Source organism: Entelurus aequoreus, linkage group LG07, assembly GCF_033978785.1.
Source record: "Entelurus aequoreus isolate RoL-2023_Sb linkage group LG07, RoL_Eaeq_v1.1, whole genome shotgun sequence".
NCBI lineage: Eukaryota > Metazoa > Chordata > Actinopteri > Syngnathiformes > Syngnathidae > Entelurus > Entelurus aequoreus.
In genome coordinates, this window is record NC_084737.1 from 27,619,601 (window position 1) to 27,646,157 (window position 26,557).

The window sequence follows — 26,557 nt, forward strand, 5'->3', positions numbered from 1 at the left end:
GTGTAACCATTTTCCATGCTTTTTAATAAGAAAAAATAACTTTTGAAAATATTGTATGATAAACAATACAATTGAATGTACAACAAACAACTGTTTTATGAAGTAATGCAATAAAATGTATAGCATTTACCTTGGAAAATATGCTTACATGGTTTCTCCTTCGAGCTGCTTCTCCGTTAAACACACCATCAGCAGCTTGTCCATATTTTCATGGAAAAATACGTATCCGCCATTTATATATTTGAACTTTATTTTACTTCATTTATTTTACCTAGCTAGCGTTATCGACTCTTTCTGCTTCCGTACGGTGCAGACTAGCAAGTGCTACACTCAAACTGCTTTGCCAAGTCTGCTACATGCTCTATAATGTTTTTGATTATTTATTTTATTAACCGTATCTACTTGGCATCCATTGCACCGGTAATCCAGGGGGTCCCCACATCTGCGGTCCCTTCCAAGGTTTGTCATTGTTTTCATAGGGTTTAGTTTTTTCTTGTCCAGATGTGGGATCTGAGCCGATGATGTCTTGTGGTTTGTGCAGCCCTTTGAGACATTTGTCTCAAAGGGCTTTATAAGTAAACTTTGATTGATTGATTGATTTCTTTATTTCAATGGATATCAACTGCTTCTTAGTCTCAGCAGTCTCCTTTCCAATCACTTTTTTTCTTCAAGTGGTCGGAAAAACAAAGTTATGTCGATCTCTAGCTATAAGCTAATGCTGGCGAGTAACACCGGATGTTTTGGTCCAATAGTATGGGTTTCACTACGCCAACTAATGGTGGTGATGCTTGAAACTCACATTTTTGCTTGCAACTTAAAGCATAACAATTAGTCGAAAGACAGCTTTTAATTCCAAACACTCTTATGTTAGGGCACTTGCAAGTTGAGGCACCACTGTATATATTAAGCAATAACTTATTATTGCTGACAAATGAATACAATGTAATGTTTGGTATTGTTGAAATAGGCATCCTGGATATGCTTCTGGTGGTAAGATGAGAAATTCATTGTTGTATCATATGTAATTGTATTTATTTTTGCTGTTGTCATTTGAAACGTTTTCAATTACAGATCTTCTCTTTTAACAATCCCTTTTGATGTAGCATTGTTGTCTAATGTAGATGACTTTATCCCATCAGACTACTACTTTATGTGTTGTGCCTTTGCCGCACTTAGATGTCTGTTCTTCCAGTTTACTTCTCTGCTTCAGCAATGCTGTTTTGTATTTTTGTTGGTAAATTTAATGATGATAGGGGAAGTGTTTTAATTTCCTCAATACAGTGGAATGCATGTACTGTATCAAGGTTGTTGACATTTTCATCCACCTCCTTTCATTGCAGTAAGTTGGTCACCTGTTGTTCTGTTGAGGCAACATCCATTTCATCTGCTCCTATCATCTTCTCAACTGCCCTAGAATAAGTCACAGCCACAAGCTCATCATTCATACACATGTTTTCCTTGGTAATTGTCCAAATAAAAATCTTGGAAAATGCTTTTTAGAAGTAAATATCTGCAGGAAAATTGCGTTTATTAAAATAAGTTAAGAAAGCACTAATATGGCAATACATACTGTACGTTGGTACATCTAACTTGATATTAGCGATTGGCCTTCATTATACCAATTTGCCCAGTCGATAAAATGTATTATGTACCAGCCTGTGAAGCTTTTATGTTGTGTTAGTACTATCTAGCATCAAAATTAACATATACTGTATGTTTCTACATATTTAAATTCTTAGACTTAAATGATTGTTCGTACTCTAGGCCCATTTTTATTTTGTAGTGATTTTTTATCAGTCAAATCTACTTTATATGTTAACATATTCTCAATGTTATTGTAATTTTTAGTTACAGTGTGTAGATATTGCACAGTCCAAATAAATAAGGATTCAAAGAACATTATTGTTATACCAGCACACATGAGACACAAGCGATGGTACAAAATTGTGTACCCATACTCCCAGATTTTGCCCATTAATACCACAAGAATGATAGCATGTACATAATAATTTCCCCCAGGGATCAATAAAGTACTTTCTATTCTATTCTATTCTATAATTGAAATATAAATTTAGAATATAATATAAATAGAGTAGTTTTTAAAAGTGACATAGGTTAATAGAAATAGATCATAAATAGAATGGAATAGATGAAAATAAAATAGATTCTGATCATGTAGTCCAAATAGAATGTAAAAACGATGGCAGCAATTCAGCACAGTTAGGACATGTACAAATACTATTCCTTCCACCGATCACCAGTGCAAATAGCTGTTTCCAACTGTCTGGCACTACACTATGGTCCATGCGTACTGTTAAAAGAAAACAGAAAAGGTCCAACAAAAAGTTTAGTCTGCTTTGAAATCATATAAAACACAGACACAAGCAAAACACCACCACAATCACACAGCACTATTCCATGGAGTACTAATGAATACAGAGGTTGTTGCCATTGAAGTTTACATTACATTATAGTTTGGCTAGACTGACAGAACAAGTGACAAAAGACTTAAGGAAGATAAATGATAAATGGGTTATACTTGTATAGCGCTTTTCTACCTTCAAGGTACTCAAAGCGCTTTGACAGTATTTCCACATTCACCCATTCACACACACTGATGGCGGGAGCTGCCATGCAAGGCGCTAACCAGCAGCCATCTGGAGCAAGGGTGAAGTGTCTTGCCCAAGGACACAACGGACGTGACTAGGATGGTAGAAGGTGGGGATTGAACCCCAGTAACCAGTAACCCTCCGATTGCTGGCCCTGCCACTCTACCAACTTCGCCACGCCGCCCCTTGATGATGCGTAAAATATATTTATAAAATGCATTAAATGGGTCTTTTTTTTTTTTAACTTTCAAAACACTTCCATGTGGTCTAAATAATATGTAATGGTGGTCCTTTGATCAAAATTTAGCATAGACTACGTTTTACAGTTCATCTTCAATCCACTTTCTGACCGTCTCTTCAGGATGCGCAGTTTTGTAGGCGTTTGTTTTTACATGCCTTCACTTCGAATGCGGCCTATCCCCGTCAGCCATGTTGTTTTTTATCGAGTCTACTGACAGATGTACAGTAAGTTAGAATTATACGCTACTTTGCATTAGAAATGGCAACAGCTGCAGATGCATGTGCATGTACGAGACCCACAACAAGAAAAAGGAGTTTATTGATTACATCGTCGGACTACAATGGCAGACTGGCACAAAGCTCTTTGGGTAAAACTTTACCAATATGGAGATATCTACATACATGATACATGGACAACAAGCTGAATGGGTCAAAACACGCTGAGGCACACTACAAAAAGGGACAGAGCCGCCTCTACTTCCTCAGGAGGCTAGGATCCTTCAACGTCTGTACAAAAATGATGTTCTACAAGTCGGTGGTGGCGGGCGCCTTCTTGTACGCCGTGGCCTGCTGGGGCAGCGGGCTGAGAGCGAGGGACGCAAACAGATTGGACAAGCTGGTAAAGAAGGCCAATAACGTGGTGGGAGTGGAGTTAGACTCTCTGGCGGTGGTGTCAGAGAGGAGAAGTCTAGCAAAACTCCTAGCCATTATGGACAACACCTCCCGCCCACTACACTTGGACCTGGCGGAGAGAATGAGCACGTTCAGTGGAAGGCTCAGACTCCCAAAATGCAACACGGAACGACACAGGAGGTCCTTCATACCAACAGCCATCAGACTGTATAATGCATATGTTCCTTCTTGACTGCACTTAAATGTAGAATATATGTATAATATATTTATATTATTCATATTATATATTATATATATAATATATTGTATATATTATATTATTTATTATTATTATTGTCTATTGTGAGCGAACTGTGGTGCTGAATTTCCCCCAGAGATCAATAAAGTACTTTCTATTCTATTGTATTCTATTGTATCTGCCCACGTCACAAATGGAACAAATTCCGAACGGCTCATGTGGAGAAAGTTTGAAGGAAGGCAAAATTGTTTTATAAATACCACGTAACTTATGCAGATTCCAAATACACAAAAACCAATAGGTAAGAAAAGTTGGTTTTGTGTAATAGAGCCCCGTTAAATCAATCAAATTAAATTAAAATACTAAATGTCTATGGATGTTCTTCTTCATCTAGGACAGGTCATTGAATTCTCAGGGCAATCACACACCTGGATTGTTCGGTTTGTGTCAGAAGACGTTCGCCTCTCCGCCAAGCAGGCTTCATCGGTTCATGCTCATAGATTTAGATTGGTCAGATCTGGTCAGATACATATTCACCAAATCTTTAAGAAAAACAATTGATCAAGGTATTAACAAAATTGAGTTTTAACTGTACACTACCGTTCAAAAGTTTGGGGTCACCCAAAGAATTTTGTGGAATAGCCTTAATTTCTAAAAACAAGAATAGACTGTCGAGTTTCAGATGAAAGTTCTCTTTTTCTGGCCATTTTGAGCGTTTAATTGACCCCACAAATGTGATGCTCCAGAAACTCAATCTGCTCAAAGGAAGGTCAGTTTTGTCGCTTCTGTAACGAGCTAAACTGTTTTCAGATGTGTGAACATGATTGCACAAGGGTTTTCTAATCATCAATTAGCCTTCTGAGCCAATGAGCAAACACATTGTACCATTAGAACACTGGAGTGATAGTTTCTGGAAATGGGCCTCTATACACCTATGTGGATATTGCACCAAAAACCAGACATTTGCAGCTAGAATAGTCATTTACCACATTAGCAATGTATAAAGTGTATTTCTTTAAAGTTAAGACTAGTTTAAAGTTATCTTCATTGAAAAGTACAGTGCTTTTCCTTCAAAAATAAGGACATTTCAATGTGACCCCAAACTTTTGAACGGTAGTGTATGTATTTTTACCTTGTTGGTCAACAAAAGCAGTATTACTACAGCTGCATTAAAGTAACTATGAAGGGACCACTCGAGCAAGACCAGACATTTCTTTAGCACTTTTTTTTAGATTATAGTATACATCAACACATTCTATTAAAGCTCTTTGGTTTCCATACTTGTAACCTCCCCCCTCCCCTACCAGACTACAGCATGCTTTTGCACTGTATGAGAGCTCTGCTGCTTGCGTGACCCCTGACTGCGCAGTCATGAACAATGAGCAGCCAGAGTCTCGCCGGCCAGCCGGGTGGGGTCACTCAATGGCAGGAAGCATTGCCATCAATATTTACTCTACAAGCAGGGCAGCTGAGGAGTCGACAAGCTTGGAGCCTGGGTAGCACACGCAGTCTCAGCACACTTATGCAAACACTCTGGAGTGCTATTCTAGCCTCCCCACTCCGAACCCCCCTTTTTCCATCCATAGCAATTAGAACATAGGCAGACCGGCTGGGCCCACCGACTCGTTGTTTTTTTACAGAATAGCTCCCTCACCAGACTTTTTGTTGTTGTTCTTGTTGTTAATATATACCATGCAACTGTTGAAATGTTAAAAAATGATTGCTTTCTATTGCTAATAGTACTAAATTATTCTGTGTGTGTTCCACAGAGATGGCAGGCTCTGCTTGCTTAACAGCGGTACTCGTTGGACTGTTGCTGTTGGTCTCTGCTTGCCACGCAGGTGAGTGAATGATAAGCTATGCGAACTGTATCAACATTTTGCCAAAGGCCTTCCATCTCATTAGGCCTTTTTCCACCAAAAGTTCTGATTCCTTGAACCTCTACGTCAGGGGTCCCCAAACTTTTTGACTCGGGGGCCGCATTGGGTTAAAACAATTTGGCCGGGGGTCGGCCTGTATATATATATATATATATATATATATATATATATATATATATATATATATATATATATATATATATATATATATATATATATATACATAAATACATACATACATATATATATATATATATATATATATATATATATATATATATATATATATATATATATATATATATATATATATATATTTGATATACCTCTATATATTAGATATATATATATATACACTACCGTTCAAAAGTTTGGGGTCACATTGAAATGTCCTTATTTTTGAAGGAAAAGCACTGTACTTTTCAATGAAGATAACTTTAAACTAGTCTTAACTTTAAAGAAATACACTCTATACATTGCTAATGTGGTAAATGTCTATTCTAGCTGCAAATGTCTGGTTTTTGGTGCAATATCTACATAGGTGTATAGAGGCCCATTTCCAGCAACTATCACTCCAGAAGGCTCAGAAGGCTAATCGATGATTAGAAAACCCTTGTGCAATCATGTTCACACAACTGAAAACAGTTTAGCTCGTTACAGAAGCTACAAAACTGACCTTCCTTTGAGCAGATTGAGTTTCTGGAGCATCACATTTGTGGGGTCAATTAAACGCTCAAAATGGCCAGAAAAAGAGAACTTTCATCTGAAACTCGACAGTCTATTCTTGTTTTTAGAAATGAAGGCTATTCCACAAAATTCTTTGGGTGACCCCAAACTTTTGAACGGTAGTGTATATGTATTTGATATATATATATATATATATATATATATATATATATATATATATATATATATATATATATATATATATATATATATATATATATATATATATATATTAGATATATATATATATATATTAGATATATATAGCGCACTTTTCGCACGCGCGATGATGTCACGTTATCGATGAGAAAATGCATTTTTAGACAATATGATTTGCCTGAGCGGCTAGGAGACACCGTGAGTAGCAAGCGGTACAAAGTGGATAAGAAAAGACAGAATTTTTTAAATTTTTTTAATTTTTTTTTTTTTTAAATGCTTGGGACTTCCCGCAGGCCTGATTTTGGACGGGCCCGCGGGCCGTAGTTTGGGGACCGCTGCTCTACGTCCTTGAACTTTAGATCCCTGTATAAGTGTGTGGTTTGTGTTTCCACCACATTTCACATTTCAGGGTAGTTTATACAAATCAGGCTGATGACGTATGGAGGAGTGGTTTAGTATATTTCTACATTGATACCATGTAAATAAAGAGTCAATATTAGGTCAGAGTTATTTCACTAAGAAGTAAGTAAATAAAATACAAAGCAATAATACACAAAACAATATGATTTAAAAAATAAAGTGTACCGAATTGTTCATAATAAGTCAGGATTTGGTCTGCAATGTACAACAACCAGAAAGTCGTTGTCTCAGTAAATTCATGAAGGGCAGGCGATTACTTTTTGTCAATTTCAGATGTAAATAACAACATATAAAGAATAAATGTCAGTTTTCATCTTACGCCGACAACATGAACTCATTCGCTTTATTGTTAGCTTTTTAGCATTAGCATTCTGTTCACTCGGGTTGCGGTTAAAAACTACACAAATGGAGTGTCACTGACTACTTTTACAACATGTAATAAAGTAAATAGTTACTAATTGATGTTATTTACCTTTGTTCCACTCGTGTACTGCCTCCTTTATTTCACATTGATCCAACAAAGTCTCAGAGTAGTAAGCAGCTGAGGTCGTTGCTTTGAATCCGGCTTCATACTCCACCGTAAATACGTTGAAAAGAGTTTGTCCACTTCTCGTAGTTTCTGGTATCTAAAATAAGTTTATAAAAATAATAAACAATAATAAACTGCATATAGTTTAAAGACTGTGACTGAGTAAAAACACTGCAAGATAGTTTCACTGATCAGCGTTCTTCAGCACAAAGATGCCCAACCAAAGTTTCCTGCAAATCGAAAGTTCCTTTTGTTCTTCTTTCTCTCAGTTGTCAAGTATGTTGTAATAGAAATACACAAGAAACAAGAAATAAACAAGTCGCCTAGTATTCTGTAAATGGTGGTGCTGTGTTCGAAAAAGAAGCTTTAGGAACGCCCAAAAACTGTGTTCAACCAGTCAGCGTTTGACAGCACACCTGTCCCCCGAAAAGGTAATGGGAAACTTCCAAAAGTCACACCTGGCTGGCTGGAACTCTGAAAGGTTCCTGAAGAACTAAATCTACCCGGCTAGTATTTGGTGGAAACACAAGGGGAACAATAATGATAATGATAGAGACAGACAATCAGTCACACCAAAGGCAATATCTTAGTCTCCATTGAACCTTCAACCTACCATACCTGTTTTTGAACTGTGGGAGGAAATAGAGTACCCAGAGATAAAGGAGAGAAGAGAGAAGGCCATCAAACTCCATACACAGAGAACCAAGCTCACACAGATTCTAATCCACAACACTCTAGATGTGAGGCGCTATCCACAAACGCTTCATAGTGCTCATATTGTATACCAGGGGTCACCAACGCGGTGCCCGCGGGCACCAGGTAGCCCGTAAGGACCAGATGAGTAGCCCGCTGGCCTGTTCTAAAAATAGCTCAAATAGCAGCACTTACCAGTGAGCTGCCTCTATTTTTTAAATTGTATTTATTTACTAGCAAGCTGGTCTCGCTTTGCCCGACATTTTTAATTCTAAGAGAGACAAAACTCAAATAGAATTTGAAAATCCAAGAAAATATTTTAAAGACTTGGTCTTCACTTGTTTAAATAAATTCTTTTTTTTTTTTACTTTGCTTCTTATAACTTTCAGAAAGACAAATTTAGAGAAACCTTAAAAATGATTTTAGGATTTTTAAACACATATACCTTTTTACCTTTTAAATTCCTTCCTCTTCTTTCCTGACAATTTAAATCAATGTTCAAGTAAATGTATTTTTTTTAATTGTAAAGAATAATAAATAAATTGTAATTTAATTCTTCATTTTAGCTTCTGTTTTTTCGACGAAGAATATTTGTGAAATATTTCTTCAAACTTATTATGATTAAAATTCAAAAAAATTATTCTGGCAAATCTAGAAAATCTGTAGAATCAAATTTAAATCTTATTTCAAAGTCTTTTGAATTTCTTTTAAAATTTTTGTTCTGGAAAATCTAGAAGAAATAATGATTTGTCTTTGTTAGAAATATAGCTTGGTCCAATTTGTTATATATTCTAACAAAGTGCAGATTGGATTTTAACCTATTTAAAACATGTCATCAAAATTCTAAAATTAATCTTAATCAGGAAAAATTACTAATGATGTTCCATAAATTATTTTTTGAAGTTTTTGTCTTCTTTTTTTTGGTTGAATTTAGAATTGTAAAGATTCGAAATTGAAGATAAACTATGTTTCAAAATGTAATTGTCATTTTTTTCGTGTTTTCTCCTCTTTTAAACCGTTCAATTAAGTGTAAATATCATTAATTATTAATAATAACATAGAGTTAAAGGTAAATTGAGCAAATTGGCTATTTCTGGCAATTTATTTAAGTGTGTATCAAACTGGTAGCCCTTCGCATTAATCAGTACCCAAGAAGTAGCTCTTGGTTTCAAAAAGGTTGGTGACCCCTGTTGTATACCATTCCTCTGCCTCCTAGTGGGCAAAAAGTGCAAATAATGTCCCTTTTTTGTACCATGTTGATGTTGTAATTGTAAATTGTCCTCTTTTAGTGCAAATTCAAGCAAACCATTGTGTAAAGAGTTAAGAAAAGGCTGTTGGAGCACTCTTCTTGAGAAAATATTAATAAGTATACAAGGGATAACAGCGCGGCCATTTACAGCACATGTTCATCCTTTGCAGAGTCAGAGGGAGATGGTAAGCGGCTGTGTACGTGCGAGAATGACAAAGGCACTTGTGTGAACGACACATGCCGAGGGGACGTCTGCTTCTACATGTGGGTGCACGGCCACGAGGAGAAAGGCTGCTTCTCGAGTCATAACTACAGAGAGCAGTGCCTCACTTCCTTTGAACGCTTCCACGTCTACTGTTGCAGAGAGGACCTATGCAACGCCTATGCCACGCCACCTCCAAACATAGGTCAGTACTCAAAACCTCGTTGTGTTTGTCATAGACCCACTCCAATTCAATGCTTCAATGGAAGTAAACTATTGCAATGTTTTGTACCATACTTTACAATGACAAACACAAGGTAGACGAGTGATTCTCACACTGTCGTACCAGGTACACAGGCTCCATCTAGTGATACATCAAATAATCACTTAATTAAGTATTGAAACACAGTGTAACTGTTCAAACTAAGTGTAATGTTACAGTGGCCAAAATAATAAATATACTTGATAAATAAAACCTCTGCCTTGTTTTTAGTGAATATTTAGGCCTACTATGCTACTGTATTTTAATGTTGGTCATTATGGAGGTACTTGGAGAGCCAAGTGTTTTCTGAGGTGGTACTTGGTAGAAAACAAGTTTGAGAACCACTAAGGTAGACTATAAATGTTGCAAATTTCATGTCATATTTGTGGCTCCAGATGGAGAGACGACGACGATGTCCCCACAGCAGCCTCGTCCAGAGCTGTGGATCACTGTGGCTCTGCTACTCTTGTTCATGGTGGCCAGTTTATGCGGCCTGCTGATATTCCTGCACTTCCGACGTGCACATTCCCGCCTCAAAAATGTTGATGACCATGATGTCACCATGCTCAAGGTCCCCAATGGAGATGACCCTACATATGGTGTAAGAAATTTCAGGTTAAGGGTGGTACAATAATGACATATGGCAGTTTTGACTTATCATGTATTCTTGTCCAGGGTATATTTGATGAGTTTTGTACATCAGGCAGTGGAACCGGGCTGCCCTATCTGGTCCAAAGGACTATGGCCCGGCAGATCTCTCTTGTGGAATGTGTTGGTCAGTCTTCATTATCACCACCGCTGGCTACCTTATGTCATTGTACTTTACATTTCTTTTACTATATGCACTACCCAGGTAAAGGCAGGTATGGAGAGGTGTGGAGGGGAACTTGGATGGGCGAGAGTGTAGCTGTCAAAATCTTCTCCTCAAGGGACGAGCAATCATGGTTCAGAGAGACGGAGATTTACAATACTGTGCAGCTCAGGCACGACAACATATTGGGTACTGCTCGAGATTTCAACCTAACAGATGCGGAGCGTCAGGCAAAAAGCAAACTCTAAAAGACAGCTGTCTTGTATTCTCGCTTTAGGCTTCATAGCGTCTGATATGACATCCAAGAATTCCAGCACCCAGCTGTGGCTCGTCACGCACTTTCACGAGCTGGGTTCGCTCTATGACTTCCTGCAGTACAGCAGTTTGGAGCCCGAGAGCTGCCTGAGGATGTGTCTGTCTATGGCCTGTGGCTTGGTCCACCTCCATACCGAGATCGTCAGCTCCCAGGGCAAACCGGCCATCGCCCACAGAGATTTGAAAAGCAGAAATATCCTGGTGAAGAGGAATGGGCAGTGCTGCATCGCTGACCTTGGTAAGAGTGCAATAGGCTTATTTTCAAAAATTCAACAAAATGTTTCCAGAACTCTAAGGACCGGGGAGCCAGACTTCTCTCTTCACTATTATTCTTATGTTGTATATACCGGAGCCAGCGTCCTCTACAGTAGAGTGATTTTGGTCTGTTTATATTGTCAGAGTTACTCTGCTGTTTTTAAGGACTTTCTACAAAACAGCTAGTCAAAAGTCATCTCTCAGGCACTGGTGTTTTTAAAAATCTTCTGCAAAAATGTGAGTCTCTTACAAATTGTTTGCGAGCCAACTGTTAAATAGCCCAAATGATGAAAAATAGAGGACCTAAGATTAGACTTTGTGGAAAACTAATAGTATAAATAAAGAAGATAAACAAATACTTACTGCATCCGAAGTAAACAAGCGACAGTCACACCTTACTTAGATTAATCACATTACGAAAAAAATGTGAAACTGCCAAAAAGGAGAGAACTTAAAAGAGTGCGATGAGGAATGCCTCAGTTATGTAAATCACAAGTTTAAACCCCAGTTTCTATGTTTTCTAGCAGAGTTAACATGTAAATGCAAGGGCCTTCCAATGTGTTTACAGTGGTCCAAGTTCCTCTGTACAATAGGAGCACACTAGTGTTTTAGGGATTTGCTGCAAAAATGTTTGTCTCCCAAGTTTTGAACTGAAATCGGGGGCTGGTATGGTTTCATTCCCAGGCCAGTGCCTATTGCAGGGCAATAGAGGCACCTAAAGTCCATTACAATGTGTTAGCTTTTATAATTTGCTGCTTTATCTTTACTCCTACAGGTCTGGCTGTGATTCACTCTCAGTCCAATGACTATCTGGATGTGGGCCACAACCCTCGAGTTGGGACTAAACGCTACATGGCGCCGGAGGTGCTGGATGAGAGCATACGTATGGATGTCTTTGAGTCCTACAAGCAAACAGACATCTGGGCCCTGGGCTTGGTCTTCTGGGAAATTTCACGCAGAACAATTGTCAACGGTAAACAAATGAGCGGGTATTGTAGTGTATGTTGTGTGCCAGTCAAACAATTCTGAATTCTACCAAAAATGTTAATGTACAAAAATGCAATGCCTGAAATACCATCATGCTGATGCAAAGCCTATGAAACATCTTATTGGAAAATTTAAACAACACATTTATACAAAATTTGATTTAAAAAAAGCGATAAATAAATGATAAATGGGTTATACTCGTATAGCGCTTTTCTACCTTCAAGGTACTCAAAGCGCTTTGACAGTATTTCCACATTCACCCATTCACACACACATTCACACACTGATGGCGGGAGCTGCCATGCAAGGCGCTAACCAGCAGCCATCAGGAGCAAGGGTGAAGTGTCTTGCCCAAGGACACAACGGACGTGACTAGGATGGTAGAAGGTGGGGATTGAACCCCAGTAACCAGCAACACTCCGATTGCTGGCACGGCCACTCTACCAACTTCGCCACGCCGATACATTGTTGCTGTCTGATGAAAACTCTGTACTACTGTACAGAGTTCCTCAATTTACGAGTTTAATTCTGTGGCAAAGCTCTTAACTCAAAACACTTTTATCTCAAATCAACGTCTTACATTTACAAGAAATGTAATCAATTTAAAGTGTGGGCCCCCAAAACAGCACCATTTGAAGTACTACAAACAACTAAAGTAGTCTTATAAAGTAATGTAATATTAATGTACAGCATTTACCTTTGAGAGTGGACTTCTACGGTATCTTAGTCAAACAGAGCAGCTTTTCCGGATTTTCATGGATAAATGTCCGCCGTTTAGATACTATTTTGCCATTCTTGGGTGGCCACCAATAAGGTGCAGACTAGCAGTAGTACGCTTGAATTGCTTTGCCAAGTTGGCAACACGGTTGGTCATGGTTTTGATTATTTATTTTTTAATTCAATGATTATCATCCACTTCTTCTTCTCTGCACTGTCCCTTACACTCACGGTAAGACCAGATGTTTTGGGCAGATCTTACAGGGTTCCTTGTGACATTTGCTGTGCCAACTAATGACAAGGACGCTTGTAACTCAAATCTTTGTTTGCAACTTAAACAACAATTAGCCGACAGACAGCTCTTATCTCAAAACACTCTTAAGTTGGGGCACTCTTTTCTTACTAGCCTATAGGTAATAAAAAAGTGGAGGATTCATATGAAATAAAATCCCATCTCTAATCAAATAATATAAATGCAATCCTGCCAGTGTAAACAATAGAGGTAAATAAAAATAATATATCTTATTTGTTTTAATATTATTTAACATGTAAAGTGAATGAAAATGCAGAATAAATATCATTGAGTGAGTGAATATATATATATATATATATATATATATATATATATATATATATATATATATATATATATATATATATATATATATATATATATACTGTATATACTGTATGTATATATATATATATATATATATATATACTGTATATACTGTATGTAGGGGATTTGCAAATCATTGTATTCCGTTTATATTTACATCTAACACAATTTCCCAACTCGTATGGAAACGGGGTTTGTATATATATGTACATATATATACATATATGTATATATATATATATATATATATATGTATATATATATATATATATATATATATATATATATATATATATGTATATATATATATATATATATATATATATATATATATATATATATATATATATATATATATATATATATATATATATATATATATATATATATATATATATATAAAAATAATTCTATGCAGGCACTTTCTGTTTGACCAATTTGCTTTTCATAAATGTCATGCACTAAAATCGGAGATATTATTTTTTAAATGAAAAAATTAATCTGAGATTATTGTTTATTTGTAAGTAAATCTAATTGTATATACAACTAATATATCATTTATCCATCCATCCATTTTCTACCGCTTGTCCTTTTTGGGGTGGCGGGGGGTGCTGGAGCCTATCTCAGCTGCAATAGGGCGGAAGGCGGGGTACACCCTGGACAAGTCGCCACCTCATCACAGGGCCAACACAGATAGACAGACAACATTCACACTCACATTCACACACTAGGACCAATTTAGTGTTACCAATCAACCTATCCCCAGGTGCGTCTTTATATTCACAATAATTAAATACCAAAAAAATCTTATTTCAATTTTTTTGAATGAATTTTGATTTTATTTATGACTAAATTCCCATGGTAACTGGCGCTAAATTTACTTACCTCTCTTTCTGAAACAGAAAACCCTGAATTTCTCTCATCTCTGGGTTTACATACTCAAGGGTTTTCACTTTTCCCGTTTTCTGGAATACCGCCCAGTATAGTAATTGTCAAAGCATTAAACGCACAAATACAACAGATGGGCAAAGGACAGATTTATGTTTCTGGTTGAGAACACCGCGGTTGGATTAAGATAAGGTTGCTGCCCTGTCGGCTTAGTGTGATATGGCTAAATAGAATAATTAGTCATTTTGAATTTTCTTTTTAAATTGATAGTGAATTGTGTGAAAACACAGCTCCAAACTCAAAGGTCATCCAATAAGTTGTTGTTTTTTTAATTAATAGAGCCTAACTTCTTCTTACATTGTATGTCCCTTCCAAATGCTAATTTTTTCCTAATCGTTTTTTACAATATGCTATGATGACACGCAAATATTTTCCACTACTTATTCTAAATACGGAAAAAAAATTGACCCGCCATATTGACGACTTACGAGACTGGAAAGTCCCTTTTCTTATTTAGACTATCTAAAAAATGAAAACAATGCAGTGTGTGTGTACTGTATGTGATGTGTTTTCTCAGACATGTCTGTCTGGCTGCTATGTGTACATTTGAGGCAGTAAGTCTCAAGTCTCTCAGCACTCGGCTGTTTTCTTTGTGTCTGTCTCTACTATCCTCTCTCATGATTAGCACTACCGTAATTATAAACAGTCTTATCTGGTGTCAGCACTTGCTTGTACATTCTCCAGACGCCAGTGTGCCAGTATGCAGTTGGATACACACACACACACACACCCGCACACACACACACACACACACACACACACACGCACACACACACTGTACTAGATGCTTGCACACATCTATAAAATTTTTACATTTGCAGTCGCTTTTCCCAGCATAGTCACAAGGACATGGGTATTTATCTAAACGTTTGGGGGGCCAAATTTCCAGAAAGCTAAAGACCGTGGGACTAGACATCTCCCTTCACTATTTGTCTTATTTTGTATATTCGGGAGAATCAACTTCCTCTACAGTGGACATTTGATTTTGCTCTATTTATTTTGTGATTTACAGGAGCGTTCTGCTGTTTCTAAGGACCTTTTGCAAAGAAGCTAAACAAAGATCATCTCTATGACAGTATTCTAGTGTTTTTAACAATCTGCTGCTAAAATGTGAGTCTCTCACTATTTTTTTGAACTGAACTCAGGCTGGCAGTTGAGTTGTCCAAATGATAAAAAAGAGAGGACCTGAAATGAAACCTTGAGGAACATTACTAGTTGAACAAATGACTGCTGACTGCATCTGGTATTAAACAGACTACAGCCCCACCTTTGCGAAAAAAAATACATTACAAAAAAATATATACCGGTAACTGCCAAAAAGGACAAGACTTAAAGGAGTGCTTTAAAGGCCTACTGAAATTATTTTTTTTTATTTAAACGGCGATAGCAGATCCATTCTATGTGTCATACTTGATCATTTCGCGATATTGCCATATTTTTGCTGAAAGGATTTAGTAGAGAACATCGACGATAAAGTTCGCAACTTTTGGTCGCTGATAAAAAAAGCCTTGCCTGTACCGGAATTAGCGTGACGTCGCAGGTTGAAAGGCTCCTCACATTTCCCCATTGTTTACACCAGCAGCGAGAGCGATTCGGACCGAGAAAGCGACGATTACCCCATTAATTTGAGCGAGGATGAAAGATTTGTGGATGAGGAACGTGAGAGTGAAGGACTAGAGTGCAGTGCAGGACGTATCTTTTTTCGCTCTGACCGTAACTTAGGTACAAGGCCTCAATGGATTCCACACTTTTTCCTTTTTCTATTGTGGATCACGGATTTGTATTTTAAACCACCTCGGATACTATATCCTCTTGAAAATGAGAGTCGAGAACGCGAAATGGACATTCACAGTGACTTTTATCTCCACGACAATACATCGGCGAAGCACTTTAGCTACATAGCTAACGTGATAGCATCGGGCTTAACTGCAGATAGAAACAAAAGAAATAAACCCCTGACTGGAAGGATAGACAGAAAATCAACAATACTATTAAACCATGGACCTGTAACTACATGGTTAATGCTTTCCAGCCTGGCGAAGCTTAACAATGCTGTTGCTAATGACGCCATTGAAGCTAACTTAGCTACGGGACCTCACAGAGCTATGCTAAAAACATTAGCTATCCACCTACGCCAGCCAGCCCTCATCTGCTCATCAACACCCGTGCTCACCTGCGTTCCAGCGATCGACGGAGGGACGAAGGACTTCACCCGATCATCGATGCGGTCGGCGGCTAGCGTCGGATAGCGCGTCTGCTATCCAAGTCAAAGTCCTCTTGGTTGTGTTGCTGCAGCCAGCCGCTAATACACCGATCCCACCTACAGCTTTCTTCTTTGCAGTCTTCATTGTTCATTAAACAAATTGCAAAAGATTCACCAACACAGATGTCCAGAATACTGTGGAATTTTGCAATGAAAACAGAGCTTTTTGTATTGGATACAATGGTGTCCGAATACTTCCGTTTCAACCATTGACGTCACGCGCATACGTCATCATACATAGACGTTTTCAACCGGAAGTGTCGCGGGAAATTTAAAATTGCACTTTATAAGTTAACCCGGCCGTATTGGCATGTGTTGCAATGTTAAGATTTCATCATTGATATATAAACTATCAAACTGCGTGGTCGGTAGTAGTGGGTTTCAGTAGGCCTTTAAAGGAACGCCTGAGTTATTTAAATCCCAAGTTTGGACCTCAGTGTTCTATGTTTCCTAGCAAGGTTAACATGTCAATGCAAGGATCTGCCAATGTGTTTACAGTGGTCCAAGTTCCTCTTTATACTACGTGAGCACTCTAGTGTTTTTAGGAATTAGCAGCAAAAATGTTTGTGTACCAAGTTTTGAACTGAACACGAGGCCTGGCCGGTATTTGGCCCCCGAGCCACTAGTTGAATAGCACTGCACCTGTGAGTCTTTAAGCAGCAATATGTAGGAATCTAGCCAGAAATGATATTGCAATCCAGGTCAAAATTCTGTAGTCCCCTACCGCTCTCCCTGACTGAGGTTGCCAGATACACAGCCGAATCCAGCTCGATCGACTGGGCTACTCCAAGGAACTTCAAACTTCCACTGCCTCTTACTAGGAGTTGAGGTGCTGGGACCATGATAGCTGAATAGACAAGCGTTTCATCAATAACTAATCTCTAACCAACACATTTTACACAGAATTAGGCTATTTTCGGGAAGAAGTACGTCATGCCTGCCTACAATATCACAACAAATGGCAATCATATGGTTATTGTCAGTACTATCAGAAAACAAAGACTAAAACGAACTACAACCAACGCTAGCAATGGTTGTACTGGTGAAAATAAGTAGAGCATGCTTATCAGTCTAATGTACGTACAAAACTAAAGAGGAGACATTTTACCAAGGTATGCCTATAGGCTACTTTTTCAAACGTTTCAGATTGCCATATAACTTGGTACATGCAAATGTACACAATATGCAAACACAAATGACGAATTATTTTATCATGTGATTTGGCTGTCTCCATACGTTTCACATTGTCATGACAGCCGTGCTAATGTTGGAACCCATTTCCTCAGCGTATCAGCATATTAAGAACAAAATAGGCACTGACACTACCCATATCCACATAGGTTTTATTTGTGGAAAATATATTTTGCCCTGTCAGTTCAATTACACATCGACATACAGGCTAAGAGCATATATTTCCCCCGTTAGCCTACATGTCGATGTGTATGCTCCCATTGACCGGGCTAGCATGCTAAGCATTCGTTGCACAAACATACTAGCTTTGTTAGACAAGATCATAGACTGTATTGGACAATATATTTTACATACGAAATGTCCATTTAAATTTTTTACAAGTAATAACAAAACGTAAATGCCTTACTTACCTATCAGGGAGGAAATTAGCAGATTTGGCGTCAGATTAAAAAATCTTCTCCTCCTGCAATTGTCTCCATCTTTCAAAGATACAAATCCTTGTTTTGTTCCTGGCTTTGTCATGAATAAGTTGACAATCGTAACGAGGCCTTTTGGATTTACTAAGGTCTGACATGTTTAGTAATTTACCAGTGGCAGTAGCTAAACGAAGATGGCGGTGCGTAACTGGCAAACTGGATGTAACACACTCACACACTTTCTAATTGGTCAAACGGTGGAGGGACAATAACAAGATTTCGGGGCTGTAATTCTAATTTTGAAATGAGCATATCCTGGCTGAACTACAGTTATCAGTTAGAGGTATTTGAAAATAACTTGATTTATTAATGCCTTTTGACATATCAGGGCCATTTAATGATGACTTGACATGAAGTTCTTACATATGGCTCCTTTAATCTTTTCGAGATTTTTTTTTTTTTTTTTTTATCAAATGTGCTTCACAACAAGCCTCCCACTAGCTCAGTATAAAAAAAATGTCAGGCTTGATGTGGAGAGACATTCTTGTTCTCAAAATGTATGATGAGATAAAACATATAGGATGGTGATAATGACTTTTAGAATTCCAGTTAGATGTTTTCCCACAAGGCTTCATGGAATGTGTTGCAATATTTGTTTTAGCTTAAACCTTCCTTTTTTTACTCCCAGGGATTGTGGAAGAGTATCGTCCTCCCTTCTTTGACCTGGTGCCCTCTGATCCCAGCTATGAAGAGATGAAGAAAGTAGTCTGTGTGGACCAGCAGAGACCCAGCTTGCACAACCGGCTTCACTCCCACCCAGTACGGCATCCATGGTCACACGTCTTAGGGTGTCCAAATTATGCATTAAGCAATGTTTTCTCCTTCAATCACGCCGTCTTGCTCCTCATCCCATTATTTTTTTTTCTGGGGCAAATGACCCACGTGCTGCATTTTGGACACCTTTGCTTAATTCGTTCTTGTGTGCAAGTTCTCACTTATTGGTGTAGTAATTGTAGCAACAGGGGTCTTTATGAGCATTTTGTCTGTTTGTGTCCAGATTATGACGTCCATAGTGAAGATCATGAAGGAGTGTTGGTTCCAGAACTCGCCGGCCCGCCTCACAGCACTGCGGGTGAAGAAGACCCTCTCCAAACTTGACCATGACACTGACTTCAGGATCAAAAAACTCAAACAGGACATCTAGCTCACAACGCCAACAATTGGAAGCGGACTAAAAATAAAAATTGCTTGAAGGGATTTATTTTTCCACATTCCTTGTCACAGGTGAATATCAGTACTTTATTAGTTATCGTCTCTAACATTTAGTGCATTTTCACAAAATAATATATTTTTCAGCAGTAGTGTCTAGACTGTTAAGCGCCAAAGACTATTTTACTTTCCCCAGACCAAAATCGCAAAATAAAAGCTGAAAACAGACTCTATGAAGAGAGACCTTCACTATGAATCATAGTTATTATGCTCATTATAACGCAATGTATTTTCTCTGAACACCTTTAGCTTTTGTTTAATTACCGCAGTGTGAATTGGACGCGCACACACATTAAGATATTTAGTTTTGTATATATCCAACACAGTATTTTTCTGTCCCAAAATGTCAATCTATTTCGATTTGTACTTAAATGTAAAAAAAAAAAGGGGGGGGCATCACGGTGGAACAGGGGTTAGTGCATGTGCCTCACAATACGAAGGTCCTGAGTAGTCCTGAGTTCAATCCCGGGCTCCGGATCTTTCTGTGTGGAGTTTGCATGTTCTCCCCGTGACTGTGTGGGTTCCCTCCGGGTACTCGGGCTTCCTCACACCTCCAAAAACATGCACCTGGGGATAGGTTGATTGGCAACACTAAATTGGCCCTAGTGTGTGAATGTGAGTGTGAATGTTGTCTGTCTATCTGTGTTGGCCCTGCGATGAGGTGGCGACTTGTCCAGGGTGTACCCCGCCTTCTGCCCGAATGCAGCTGAGATAGGCTCCAGCGCCCCCGCAACCCCAAAAGGGACAAGCGGTAGAAAATGGATGGATGGATGTACTTAAAAAGGGACATGCAATATTAAATATGTTAAATATACCTGTACTTTTCAAATGCTTGGCATTTGAACGCTGACTTGTACCATTGTACTTTATGCAATACTATTTTTGACCGCCAGAGGCCACCAGACATTAGGGATAAAGAATTTTAAGGCTAACGTTGGCAGATCAGTATTTTACAAACCACTGAAGTGAGACGCCAATAAATCGGGTTAGACCAGGCCGGCATTAATACAAACAAGTCCTAACTAAAATGCCAGACAAATGAAGAAAAAAAAGTCAATGTCTGACTTATGTATGGGGGTTAAGGGATTTGAGTTCTAGAGCACAGCTAAGTTGGCCGGTATTCATTTATTGATGAACATTTAATTAATTATAATTAAGTAATACAATTTATCTTACATTTTTCTTTGAAATACATATTTCCACAGTGATGATTTAAGTGTTTATTTATCTTTTTTATTGTAGTTTTCTTTTCTTTTTCTTTTTTTACTTTATTAGTGTTCACCACACAGACCCACTGGTGTCAACTTTAGAGTCAGGAGATCGAATCTTCATTAGAGCAATTCTGTGTGGAATTTTCATGTTCTCCACGTGCATGGTGATTGTCCAGGTACACTCTGGCTTCCTCCCACATTCCAAACATGTGCATGTTAGGCCACTTGGATAATCTAAATCAGGGGTGTCAAACTCATTTTAGATCTGGGGCCACATGGAGAAAAATGTACTCCCAAGTGCCACTGGTAAAATCACGGCACGATAACTTAAAAATAAAGACAACTCCAGATTGTTTTCTTTGTTTAAAAATAGAACAAGCACATTCTGAAAATGTACAAATCAAAATGTTGTTGGGGTTTTTTTTTACACTTACATGTTGTGGTTAATAGTATTCTATCTTTATTTGTCGTTATTTATACTTTCTGAATAAATTATGTGATAATGTACATCAGTCAACTCATTGGTGTTAATTTTCAATCCATCAAGATAAAAAAAATATCAAAATCAAATTACAGAATGTTATTTATGTAAATTGCTAATTTTCCTCGTCATCATGTGTTTTGTTTTATATATGTAGCATCTACAAAGATACAAAGAATTGCTATTGCGACATTTAGTGGACACATTTAGAACAGCAGTTCTTTTATTCATAAATTTCGCCTCATTTTTATACTTAGCAAAACCTGTTCAGCCCGTGGGCCGTACGTTTGACACCCTTGATCTAAATCATCCATATACGTTGATGATTGTTTGTCTTTTGAGCAGGGGCGTGAGGTCAGGGTAGGCAGGTGAGGCAGCGCCTCGCTTGTCATGATGAAAATAAAAAATATGTATATAATCAACCGTAAAATAAATGTTAATATTTGTCCAGTAAACTGTTTATTTTGTATGATTACAATTGTTTTTTAACATTTATTTAAGTAAAAAAAATCCCTACATTTGCATTCACACTTAACATAAGGCTTCCGTGTGTTTGTTCCGCTTCTTGTTTTTGCGTGTGCTTATGTGGAAAGCAAAAGAGGCGCAGGGCGTGGCTTTATGGCTGGTCTGATTGTCACAATGTCGCCAAATTAATGTTTTGCAGAGACATTTTTACACCACAAATTTGTAGTTTATTAGTCTTGATAATTTGACTGTAAATAGAGAAAAGAGGCACATAATTATTGCTAGTGATGTGCGATACCACGTTTCTTTCCGAACCGATACTGAGTAAAAATTTAAGCTGGCATCGGCGATATCGATACTGTGTGCAAACAACCTAATCTGTCTGCTAAAATTTTAAAAGTTGTGCATTTCAAATAATACCATGTCTCATAACATAAGGAATACAAGACAGGGTTATTTATTCATTGATATTGAGGTAGTGACGTAAATAACCATACAGTCAATCTAACGTAATGAAACAGAAAAAATAACAGGACAAAATTATACAAAGTGTACGAAAATGGTGTTTCAAACCATAAAAAAGGAAATTAATACAATAATAAATGTTATGATCGATTGCCCGGATCATGTTTTGTTCTGTTAGTTTGACTACATCAGTTCTGTTTTCAGCACCCCTGGGGTTGTGTTTTAGTTGCCATGACTGCTGATTAGTTTCACCTGCCTCTGATTAGTGTTCAGGAAGCTCACCTGCTCCTGGGCACTAATCAGAGAGTTACTTATTCCTGTTTTTCGCCACAATCAGTCTGGCCTCCTTGTTTGCGCTACGCAACAGTGACGACGTCTTCTATTTGCTCCCATGCAACCCGTTACGTTAAGTATTTCTACAATCTTTGATTCCTGTTCCTGTGCTAAGCTTCCCCATAGCTCCCACGCTATCGGCACGCTTTTCTGTCTTTTTGTATTTTTGCATGATTTCATGGACAATAAATCAATGTCTCACCTGCACCTTGCCTCGGAGTTCATGCTGCATCTTGGGAAAACGATCCGCACAGTATAATGCGACCCCGTCGTTACAATAAAAGCATTAAAATAAATGTATTTTTAAGAACTTCCATTAGTATAAAAAACTAATTCACGATTCAGTTACATGAACATGTTAATAACACTCAAAGCATGAAACTTTGACACGTTACCTCGTTCACAAGTTTAGTTACTTTTTTTTACAATGTGTTACTGTTAATGATATACAGTACATTATCTCAAATAACTTGAGTATCAATATTTTAATTTGAGAATCGATATTACAGCATAAATATCTGGTATCAGCGGTATGGATATTTCCGTATCAATCCGCACATCACTAATTATGGCCTCTGTAGTACGACCCTGACTCGTACTATTGTGAGCTAGCAGATGCATGTTTCGACCATGTTTTATCAGCGAGGAAACAAGCGTTTGTGTTCTGATTTATTTTGTTTGCTCGTTTGCAGATGCAAGAATGTTGTTTTATTGCTTTACTGAATGAATAATCGATTAGGATTATATGTCCAAGATCAAGTTCTAAACAGCACTTTCAGAGAAAACAGAGGTGATCATACAAAGTATGTTTTCATGGAGGATAACTCATGTACTTTACATACAAATGCAGTAGAACACTGATTTTCAAACTGTGGTGGTCCATCTAGTAGTGGTACGTCAAAGAATCACTTAATTAAATATTCATACACAGTGTTACTGTACAAACTGTGTTTATTGTTACAGTGGCCAAAATTATTAAATATACTTGTTAAATAAAACCTCTGCCTTGCTTTCAATGAGTATTCAGGCCTACTTCTTGAAGAGCCAAGCGTTTTCTGAGGTGGTATATGTGAAACATTTTGATAACCACTCCTGTAGAAGGTAAGAAGGAATCCAAATGTGTCTTTTTAGTTCATCAAAGCAAATAAACTGGAACCAACGGGTATTTGATGAATTACTCCTTTCCTTTGTCATCATCTTAACAAGCGACCTGTATTAACATGCCTTAAACCTCACCGCTTTAGGGATAGGGTTAGAGTTAACCCTAACCAGAGTCAATTAATTGACAATGTGTTTCATAATTAAAGAAAAACGTGTTTTTTTTCTGGCATCTTAACATCTCATCATGGCGCCGATCACGGCTGCCTCGGTGCTCTCGTGCGCTCTGTTTTGTTTGTTTTTGTGCGTAAATTGTGTGTCCGCGTGCTCTTACACCCGCGAAGAGCTACTGAACATCAGATCAATCACCCCTACGGACTTGTTACCGGTCATCTTAGCGTCAGCTGCGGATTTGGTCCATTCTTTGATCAAAAGAGGGAAACCGCACCGAAGAGGAAAGCGAGCGGGCGCCCTTGTCCGTCTCCGCAGACGGGGATTACGCACGCCTCTACCTGCCATCTTTCTCTCCAACGCCCGCTCACTTGCCAACAAGATGGACGAGCTAGTGTTGCTGATGAGAAGAAACAAAAACTTTTCCTCATCTTGTGTTTTGTGCTTCACGGAGACGTGGCTGAGCGCAAGTGTACCGGACAGTGCGGTTCAACTGGAGGGCTTCCATCTTCTCCGCGCGGACCGAGACGCGGGGCTCTCCGGCAAAAAAAGAGGCGGAGGAGTCTGCTTCTTCATCAACAGCAACTGGTGTACAGACGTGACAGTGATATCCCAACACTTCTCTCCTGCTCTGGAATATCTTTTCATTCACTGTAAGCCCTTTTACTCACCGCGTGAGTTTGTTTCATTCATATTGGTGGCTGTCTACATACCGCCAAGCGCGGACGTGCGTGACGCTCAGCGCACACTTGCAGGCCAGATCTTACATGTGGAACGGTCTTTTCCGGACTCTTGTTATCGTACTTGGTGACTTTAACAAGGGAAATTTGAGCCAGGAATTACCCAAGTATAGGCAGTTTATTAAATGCCCGACCAGAGAGGAGAACACTTTGGATCACTGTTACACTACAATAAGCAAGGCATACCATGCAGTCCCGCGCGCTGCTCTCGGACTATCAGATCATGTGATGGTGCACTTAATCCCTTCATACAGACAGAGAATGAAACTGGCTAAACCTGTTATGAGGACCATTAAGTGTTTCACCGCTGAGGCTGTAGAGGAGCTGCGCGCATGTTTGGAGACGACAGACTGGGAGGCAATTGGAGCGGCCATGGACAATCTGGACGAGTATACGGACACTGTGACCTCATACATTCAGTTCAATGAGGTGCGCATCATTCCAACGCACACCAGGGCTTGTTATAACAACGACAAGCCCTGGTTCACACCCAAGCTCCGACAGCTGCGCAAGAAGGATGCTGCGTGGAGAAGCGGGGACCGGAGTACCTACAGAGAAGCGACAGGGAAGTGGAGAAAGCTAAATCTGTGTACTCTCACCGTCTACAGGAACAGTTCCGCTCCAATGATTCTGCGGCCGTTTGGAGAGGGCTAACGGCCCTTATGAACTATAAGCCCAAAGCCCCCCAGGCCCTGAATGACCAGACTCTCGCTCAGGGCCTCAACATACATTACTGTCGTCATGAACGGCCTTCAGCTCATCAAAGCTCTGCACCCCTTACCATCACCCTCCCCACCAACGCCAGCACTTCATTAAAGGATTTAAAGGACATCACAGGATTCCAAGAACATCACAGGACTTTAAAGGCCCTCTCCATCCGAAAGGAGGATGTACGCCGGCAGTTCTTGAAGCTGAATACGCGGAAGGCCCCTGGGCCGGATGGTGTCTCCCCTCCACTCTCAGACACTGCGCGGATCAGCTGGCTCCTATCTTCACTGACATTTTTAACACCTCTCTGGAGCTATGCCGCGTGCCGTTCTGCTTCAAGACCTCCACCATTGTCCCTTGGATCAATGACTTCCTAACAGACCGAAGACAGCATGTGCGGCTGGGGAAGATTGTCTCGGACAGTCGAACCACGAACACTGGTACTCCTCAGGGCTGTGTACTTTCCTCCTGGCTCTTCTCCCTGTATACAAACTGCTACACCTCCAGTCACCAGTCCGTAAAGCTGCTCAAGTTTGCGGATGACACTACCCTCATCGGGCTCATCACGGATGGCGATGAGTCCGCCTACAAGAGAGAGGTGGACCGGCTGGTGTCCTGGTGCAGCCTCAACAACCTGGAGCTGAACGCCCAGAAACTTCAGGAAAGTCACAGCCCCACCATCCCCCCTCACCCTGATTGACTCTCCCACCCCCGTCTCCATTGTGGACTCCTTCCGTTTCTTGGGCACCACCATCACCCAGGACCTCAAGTGGGAGCCGACCACCAGCTCTCTCATCAAGAAGGCACAGCAGAGGATGTACTTCCTGCGGCAGCTAAGGAAACTTAAGGTGCCGACCGAGATGCTAGTGCAGTTTTACTCAGCCATCATCGAGTCCATCCTCACCTCCTCCATCACCGTGTGGTTCCCCGGCGCCACAGTCCAGGATAAGCATCGACTGCAGCGCATCGTACATGCTGTTGAGAAGGTGATTGGCTGCAAGCTCCCAACCCTCCAGGACCTGTTTTCCTCCAGGACCAGGAGGCGTGTGGGTCGGATCACAGCTGACTCTTCTCACCCTGGAAACAAACTATTCTCCCCTCTCTACGGTCCATCCAGACCCACACCTCCCGCCACCTGAACAGTTTTTTCCCCTCGACCATCAGGCACATGAACAATAATAAGATCTGACAGCTCATTTACAGCTCTTTATATTACCAAATCTGTGTTACATGTGTTTTATGTTGCACGATTGC

The 26,557-nt window shown here is 39.2% G+C and overlaps 1 protein-coding gene across 1 annotated transcript in view; it reads left to right on the top strand.

Annotated features, from left to right (window-relative positions):
* acvrl1 (activin A receptor like type 1) overlaps positions 1-22,942 on the top strand; it is a 29,263-nt gene extending 6,321 nt beyond the window's left edge. The window contains exons 2-10 of the mRNA XM_062053102.1: positions 5,490-5,561; positions 9,547-9,783; positions 10,236-10,441; positions 10,516-10,615; positions 10,694-10,840; positions 10,929-11,204; positions 11,997-12,194; positions 19,051-19,181; positions 19,420-22,942. Coding sequence (XP_061909086.1) covers positions 5,492-5,561; positions 9,547-9,783; positions 10,236-10,441; positions 10,516-10,615; positions 10,694-10,840; positions 10,929-11,204; positions 11,997-12,194; positions 19,051-19,181; positions 19,420-19,566 — 1,512 coding nt within the window. The 5' untranslated portion in view covers positions 5,490-5,491 and the 3' untranslated portion in view covers positions 19,567-22,942. The remainder of the gene's footprint in view (positions 1-5,489; positions 5,562-9,546; positions 9,784-10,235; positions 10,442-10,515; positions 10,616-10,693; positions 10,841-10,928; positions 11,205-11,996; positions 12,195-19,050; positions 19,182-19,419) is intronic.
* Positions 22,943-26,557: the final 3,615 nt, after the last annotated feature.